Here is an 8,606-nt window from a genome sequence, read left to right as displayed (position 1 = left end):
CATTGATAGAATTCATATTATTTTGGATTTTTAAATGTCTAACACCTTTTTCAGTGCGTCAACAATATGTTCTGAACTTCGTCAGACAAATGTGAACTGGCCGCAATTCTAAAACAAACGGACCAAGTTCTCATTGACTTTTCACACTAAAATTACCCGACCCAGTCTTTCTCACCATCCAGTGAAATGCAGTCACTAATTTTATTTACTATGCTCCTGTCTCTTATCACACGTTGTCCCATTTTGTTTTCTATTTGATATGGACGGGACAATGAGCAGATGACTATTTACCCTGTGGACCGGCGTTGTCTGGAGGATTTCTGATTCTTCCTTGATTTCTGGGGCCCCTGCTCATTGGGTGCTGTCTGGGGTGAGGGGGGTTCTCTGTGTTCATTGCATGCTGTTTCATGATCTCTGTATAATTTGGGTGTTGCTCTGTGTTGTCTTTTGTGCTTGTGGGTCGGTACATTTCTAACCTTCCCATTTATCAGGTAATATTGCTCGCGCGAAGTCGCCAATTTTCAGCAGAATAAACACAAGAGTTTGTCTGGCAGAATAAATACCGGGGAGACAGATACTCCCCATTACACATTGATCTTCTTAATTAAATTTGAATTGTTCCGTTGTCGCTCTGACATTCTGCATGTACTGAAATTTCAGATCTCAAACCCTGACAGTGTGATTGAAAATCTGGCAAAGTTCAACTCAATTTGGGGTTTAGCACCACAAAAAAAAGCTTTAGCATTCTGATTTCTGACATTATTTCAGGAGAAATGAAATGCCCCGAGAATCGGGGATGGGCGGGGACTTGTTTGTAAACTATCCGTGAGCCTGTCTCTTTAAGGGTTGATGTTGGTGAGTGGTTGTGTAATTGGATCTGACCCTTTAAGAGCTGCTGATTGGTGTTGGGATGGGGGCTACTATCCACGGGGGCGGACCCTAGGGTATATCAGCTCTAACGGCAACCTCAAACCCGCAGTAACAACTTTTAAACTTTGCCAAGCTGCTCTCAATGGGTGCCCTTATGATTCAGTTAGAGGAAAACGGCAGCAACCCGATGAACAGTTCCGATTACAATGATGAGCTGCCGTGCGATTACACCGACTGGGAACACTCGTCCTCTGTGGTTCCCGTCCTCTACATGCTGGTCTTCGTCTTCGGACTGTCTGGGAATGGAGTGGTTATCTGCACAGTGTGGAGGTCCCGCACCAAGAGGAGATCTGCAGATATTTACATCGGGAACCTAGCCTTGGCTGACCTGGCTTTTGTGGTCACCTTACCTCTCTGGGCTGTGTACGCGGCCCTGGACTATCACTGGCCCTTTGGCTGGTTTCTCTGCAAGGTCAGCAGTTACCTGGTGATGATCAACATGTATGCCAGCGTCTTCTGCCTGACTTGCCTCAGCTTTGACCGTTACCTGGCCATTGTGCACTCTCTGTCCAGTAATAAACTGCGCTCCAGGAGGACCACACTCCTCTCATTGGCCCTCATTTGGTTCCTGGCCGGGTTCTTGGCTCTTCCAGCGTTACTTCTGCGCCGGACACAGGGAAGCGAGAACCAGACCACCTGTGCCATGGACTATACCTGGGTGGCGAGTGAAAGCACCGAGCATTTCTGGCTCGGGGGTATCAGCCTGTTCGCCAGCACTATGGGCTTTCTTCTACCTTTCCTCCTGATGTCCACCTTCTACTGTGCCATTGGCAACACGGTCACAAGGCACTTCCAGAATGTCAAGAAGGAAGAGCAGAAGAAAAAGCGCCTCCTGAAGATCATCAGCGCTCTGGTCCTCGTCTTCGCCATCTGCTGGCTCCCTTTCCACATCATCAAGACCATTGATGCCTTCATCTGGCTAGATCTCATCGATATCCCCTCCTGTTCCTTCGATGAATTCATTCACTTGGCCCATCCTTACGCTACCTGTGTCGCCTACATCAACAGCTGCCTCAACCCGTTCCTCTACGCCTTTTTTGACCAGCGTTTCCGATCGCAGTGTCTTTGTGTGCTGCGCTGTTCCAGGTTAAAGAAAGCCCTCCACGCCCCGATCACATCCATCTCGTCCAGCATGAGCAACCCCACCAAAACTGAGGCGCCGTCCTCTGCCACTAAAGTCTAAGATGCCAGGGGGAGACAGACTCCAGATAACCCCAAGTACTCTCCGCTTCTTCTTGTCTGTGTTAATGAGGCCAATCCCCAATCCCACCCGGGACAGGCTTAACTCGGACCAACTTCCCGGTACACCAATTAAGGTGAGGCTGAGTCCAGGCTCTTCAATGAGCTCTTCGGGATTGGGGATTGGGGTCTGGGGGGCCGGGGGCTGGGTGTGATTCTCCCATTTCCCCCGCCACATGGCCGAACGAACCTAAGCCCGGACATCCGAGCGCCTGGCAATATTTCTGTCTTTAGGCTCAGAGCTGAAGTTGATTCTTTTACAAAAAAAATATCATTACGGATTTTGAAATCTGTGGGTTTTCAATCCAAAGACAGAAGCCGGTTTCTTCTGTCCCAAGCTGTCATTTCTCCGAGAGCTGTTTTTCCCTCCCCTCCTCCCCCTCCCCCCCCCCCCCCAACTTTCCCCCTTCCCCTTCCCCCTTCCCTCTCTCCTCTTTGCCCGTAGCGCTCCCATGGTTCATACTAGGTTAATACACCAAGACGGAGACTTAGTGCTTTGATCCGGCGAGATTTAAGGGGGAAGATAGCGGGGATCTTTTCATTGAAGGAGTGAATATTGTAGGTAAATATCTACATTTACTGTTTGCTTTTGGCGCCGCGTTAGCTTGTGCTGAAACTCATAAGAAGCTGAAACTTATTTTATAATTATAGCCTGCTTTTTTGCTAATTTTCCAATTAAAATCATTTTATGACAATAGTATAATTGCTGGGAAAACACAGTAAACCTCAGAATTTATTTCACTTTAATTTTTGACTCCCTTATGGCAAATCAGGGATCCGAGCATGAAAGGGACCGAAAGGAACTGGTTTTAATCTGGTATCTACCTTTAAGATACTCGCCATCACCCTATTGTTTAACTATTTGTGGGGTTATTGCTCTTCCGCAAGCACCGTCCAAGCAACTTTGCAACAAGTTGTGTCTTTGGTTTTATATTAATCGAGTTTTCAGTGCCGTTTCCAGTCTTTTGGCAAACTGTAGCTGTTTCTTTATAACTGAACATTTGATTCAAGATAGGTAAGTGCCTAGTTGGAACCACAATTGACAGTAAAAATCGACCACACTGTGAAGTAAAGCAAAAAGCTTTTTTAAAAAAAAAAGCAGGATGTACTATTTTTAACATCACATTCTGGATTTTCTGGAGGGAATACACTGCAGACAGTCCAAAAAATGTGCAGTTCTTTGAGGAAAGACAACACATGTAAAAACACGTGCACAATGTGATCTTGAATAGAGGTGCAGGATGGACCGTGCCCACACGTGTACTTTCTGTGAAGCAAATTATGTCCTTGCCTTGTGTAGTGAGTCTAACAACAAGGAAAGCTTTCCAGCAATCAGATACTAACATTTCTATAATTGATCTTTTTTCCCCAAATTTGTTCACCTCCTTTCTTCAGAATGCTGAATCTGACCAGGAGAGTTCCATGAGTACTTGACAGCTCTAGTGCATCACCCATTCTTCAAGTGACCTGGTATAATCTGAAATAAAAACAGAAATGCAAGACTCTTAGATTAAGAAAGAGATTGGTTAATATTTTGGGGAGCAACTTCATCAGAGCTAGGGAAAACAGACAAGTCCCTTAGAGGGGTGACGGAAAGGACAGTGATCAGATATGTTCACTTATATTACAGAGGCTGGTTAGTTTACAATTTATTCACACGCTCATTACTGAACTCATAAAATTCAAACAATGTTTAAAGGGTCTTAGTGGAACAGGCTCACAATACAAATGATCCTTGTAACCAGTAGTTGTCCTAAGCTAACCTGCCCATATTTCTCGTGCATTGCAAGCTGGAAAGAGGCACCAGCACAATTCTCAAACAAAATAAAAGCAACATTAACTTTTGCCAATTTGCACATTAAGTTCCCTGGAGTTAAGTAAATGAGTGCCTCCTTGTGTGGAGAGAGTGGTCTCCATCCTGGGCAAATAGAAACTTTACCTGTGTACATTTTTCAGTAACTTGGTTCCGAGACTTTTTAATTACTGCATTAGCTTTCTGTGCATATCAAACCACCAGTTAACCAAAAATAAATGCACTGTTATTTCCATTTTTTTAACAGTCAATACACTGCTGTATGTTTTGATAAGATCTATAAGAGGGGCTTTCTTGGCCTCCCTCTTCCTTGTTTTGATGAGAAGTTAACCTTTTTTTTGCAGATGCTGTTGGATCTTCTGTTTATTGCTGATAAGTTCTATTGCTGAGTGCTGTAGGAATTAACTGAAATATCTTTGGGTCAATTATGAGTGCACTATAAGGATTATTGGATTGGGTAGGGTTAATGGCAAGTGTTGTGATTGGATGAAAGCTCGTGCATTGATTTGTGATAAGCACCACTTAGACACTGGAGATTGTTAAACATTATTTGCCTTAATATCTGATATGGCTGTACTACCTTGTATATTACTTTTTTTATTTGTTTAATTTGAATTGTTTCAGAGCTACTGTATCACTGTCGGACTGTGGATCAGTTTGACATCCTATATCATTACTACAATATCAGTCTGTATTACTATTGTGCTATTGTATGTGAACTTGTGCCTTCCTGTGAAACCCTTTCTTTAAAAGTGTTCATTTGGAGAGTAAAGCTTCAAACATGGTCTGGGCTGTGTTTTTTTGTAATATACTTAAAACAGGAATGTAGAGGATCCTTCACATCTGTCTCCATTTGATCTCTTTATTCCACATTTTACACTATCTTTGTCTTTTGTAATCTGCCATTCTGTGTATGTCGCTCACACAGATTCACTCATTCATTCATTTTGTCTATTTTCCTAGCACACATAGTTTGTCTGTCTGTGACACACAACATTTCATATTTCCCTCCACATTGGTTACTGCTCATTTACACACTTCCCCCACTGTTTCAGTTACCAGAAATTTTCCTAATTTTCTTACTCATTCTCATGCACTCTTTCTGTAATGCCTTACACAAGCTGTTTTATGCAGATTTAAGAGAAGAAAATAACTTGCATTTATATAGCACCTTTCACTGCTCTTCAGAGACAATTAAGTATTTTTGAAGTGTTGCCACTGTTGTAATGTAGTAACCATAGCAGCCAATTTGCACACAGTAAGTTCCCTCAAACAACAAAGAGATAATGGGTCTTAGCTTAACATCTCAATCAAAAAATGGCACATCTGCTATTGGAGCCTCCACCCAACCCCACCTCAGCACATGATTGAGAGTGTAAGCCCAAAGTGGGGCTTGAACCCACACCGTATGATTCAGAGGAAAGAGAGCTATGGTGTACACTGGAGCCATGTTTTCCTCTTGATCTCTTATACTCTCATACTCCTCAATCCTGAACACTTTTTCCACTCACCCACATTCTGTCTGTTACACGTACATTTCTCCTGCATGTGGTTCAGTATCAATTTTGTTTTATAAAGCTCTTGTGAAGCACCCTGGGGCATTTTATCTCATTAAAGATACTATATAAATATAACTTGTATACTTTTTTGTTCTCACACACTTTAAATTCTATTCACATGCTACATTTACTAACATTGGTTCAACGAGGAGAGTAGAAGAGCATGCCAAGAGCAATACCACCTGTACCCGAAAATGAGGTGCCAAGCTGGTGGCACATTATTGGACTGCATGCATGCTAGCCAATGAAGTATAATGCTATAATCAGAGCCAAGTGATCCCATGACTAATATATCAAGTCAAAGCTCTGTAATTTTGCCACACTCAGTCATGAATGGTGGTGGATAATTAAGCAACCAACAGAGGAGGCTCTATCAATGTTACCCATCCTCAATGGTGAGTCAAAAGACAAGGCTAAAGTGTTAGCAACTATCTTCTGCCAAGTTGACGATCTTTCTCTGCCTCCTGAGGTCCACACCATCATAGATAGTGGTCTTAAGCTAATGCAATTCATTTCACCTGACATCAAAGAAATGTACTGGACGCAACAAAAGGTACCAGTCCCGACTACATCTGGGCCATAATGCTGATGACCTGAGCACCAAAACTACCTGCATCCCTAGGTAAGCTGTTCCAGTCTACTTATGACTCTCAGATCAATCCAACAATGCAAGTGAGAAAGGATCTAGCTTCTGAAGATTATGAAGTAGAATCAATATGGGTGAAAATTAGGAATATCAAGAGTCGGAAAACACTAGTGGGAATAGTTTATAGGCCCCCCTAACAGTAATTATACCATTGGGTAGAGCATTAAATTATTGGAGCTTGTACAAAGATGTTGTAATAATTTTGGGGGATTTTAATCCATATAGACTGGGACAATCAAATTAGCAAGAGTGGTCTAGAAGGTGAGTTTGTAGAATGTTTTCATGACAGTTTCTTGGAGCAAAATGTTATGAATCCTATTAGGGATAAAGCTATCTTAGATTTAGTATTGTGTAATGAGGCAGGGTTAATTAGTAATGTCATGGTAAAAGATCCAGTGGGAAATAGTGATCCTAATGCCATTGAATTCCATGTTAAGCTTGAAAGTGACATAATCCAATCACAAACAAGAATCTTTAATTTAAACAAAGTCAATTACATAGGTATGAAGGGACAACTGGCTCAGGTTAATTGGGTAAATAGACTAAAAGTAGGGAGATAAATGAACAGTGGGAAACATTTAAAGAAACAATTCAAAATCTTCAACAAAAATACATTCCATTGAAAAACAAATAACCATTGAGAAAAACCTATCCATGGTTCTCTCAGGAAGTATGGTATTAGATTAAAAGAAGAGGCGAAAATGTTGCAAACAACAATAGCAAGTCTGAGGATTGAGAATGTTTTAGGAACCAACGGAGGGCCACCAAAAGTTGATAAAAAGTGAAAAAGTAGAATGAGAGTAAACTAGCCAGGAATATAAAACAGATTGTAAGAGCTTTTATAAGTGTTTAAAGAGGAAGAGAGTAGCTAAAGTAAACTTTAGCCCCTTAGAAGCAGAGACAGGAGAAATTATCATGCGGAATGAGGAGATAGCAGAGGCATTGAACAAATATTTGTCTGTCTTCACAGTGGGAAAACACAAGTTTCATATCAGAAATTGAAGGTAACCTTGGGGTTAAAACCTAAAAAGGATGAGGAAATTAAGGACATTAATATCAGCAGAGAAAAAGTATTGGTGAAATTTGAGGGATTAAAATCTGACAAATCCCCAGGACCTGATGGCCTACACCCCAGGGTTCTAAAAGAGACAGTGGATATGCTAGCTACGATTTTCCAAAATTACTTCGATTCGGGAATGGTCCGATTAGAATGGAAGTCGGCAAATGTTACACCACTTTTCAAGAAAGGAGGGAGAGAGAAAACTGAACTACAGGCTGGTTAGCCTAACATCAGTCGGGAAAATGCTGGAATCTATTATTAGGGAAGTCTTAACAATGTATTTAGAAAAGCAGTATGATTAGAACAAGTCTACATGGTTTTACTAAGGGGGAATCCTGTTTGACAAATTTAGTAGAGTTTTTTGAGAATGTAACTGGTAGGGCAGATAGCGGGGAACCAGTAGATGTACTGTGCCTGAATTTTCAAAAAGCATTTGATAAGGTGCCACACAAAAGATTAATAGACAAGATAAGGGCTCTTGGAGTTGGGGATAGTAATTGTAGCATGGGTAAAGGATTGGTTAATGAATAGAAAACAGAGTGGGCATAAATGGGGCTTTTTCAAGTTGACAGGCAGGGAGTAGTGGAGTGATGTAAGGATCAGCGCTGGGACCTCAGCTATTTACAATCTATATTAATGACTTAGATGAAGAGACAAAGAGTAATGTATCAAAGTTTGCTGATGATCCAAGCTAGGTGGGACCGTAGGGTAGAGTTTGTACTCATAGCCCTACATTAGCAGCATATTTAAAATTATACAGCATTCCATATAGCCGTGGATCAGCAGAGGGGCAATGGTCTCTTTCCCACCAGCCCAAACCTATCAGGATCCAAGTTCAGGGCAAAGGGGAGAGGTGGTGGCCTTGTGATAATGTCACTGGACTAGTAATCCAGAGGCCCAGGCTCAAGATCTGGGGACAAGAGTTTGAATTCCACCATGGCAGCTGGTGGAATTTAAATTCAATTAATAAACCTGGAATTAAAAATTAGTCTCAGTAATGGTCTTGAAACCATTGTAATAACCCTTTAGCAGAAGGAGATCTGCTGTCCTTACTTGATCTACATGTGACTCCAGACCCACAGTAATGTGATTGACTCTTAAATGCCCTCCAACTCAGTTGCACCAAACCACATCAAAGCCTGCAAAAAGGAATGAAGCTGTGTGGATCACCCGGCATTGACCATGTTACCGACAACAGCATATCCAGCCCCATCAACCCTACAAAGTCCTCCTTACTAACATCTGTAGGTCTTGTGCCAAAATTGGAAGAGCTGTTCCACAGACTAGTCCAGCAAGAGCTTGATATCAAATCATATATTATAGGCAATGTCCCAGAAACTGCCATCACCATCCCTGGGT

General features: G+C 41.9%; 1 protein-coding gene across 1 annotated transcript; it reads left to right on the top strand.

Annotated features, from left to right (window-relative positions):
- Window positions 1-740: 740 nt before the first annotated feature.
- aplnra (apelin receptor a) lies at window positions 741-4,767 on the top strand. The gene is made up of 2 exons (XM_041203474.1): window positions 741-2,246; window positions 3,565-4,767. The coding sequence occupies exon 1, from the start codon at window positions 1,013-1,015 to the stop codon at window positions 2,111-2,113; it is 1,101 nt and encodes a 366-aa protein (XP_041059408.1). The 5' UTR covers window positions 741-1,012; the 3' UTR covers window positions 2,114-2,246; window positions 3,565-4,767.
- The last annotated feature ends 3,839 nt before the right edge of the window (window positions 4,768-8,606 follow it).

This window comes from Carcharodon carcharias, chromosome 13 (assembly GCF_017639515.1).
Source record: "Carcharodon carcharias isolate sCarCar2 chromosome 13, sCarCar2.pri, whole genome shotgun sequence".
Classification (NCBI taxonomy): domain Eukaryota; kingdom Metazoa; phylum Chordata; class Chondrichthyes; order Lamniformes; family Lamnidae; genus Carcharodon; species Carcharodon carcharias.
Note: the sequence above shows the minus strand (reverse complement) of the source record. Positions and strands in the feature narration are given on the sequence as shown.

What these genes read in the sequence shown, in the direction of transcription:
- aplnra (XM_041203474.1), top strand. Translation starts at nt 1,013, where the DNA reads ATGGGTGCCCTTATGATTCAGTTAGAGGAAAACGGCAGCAACCCGATG.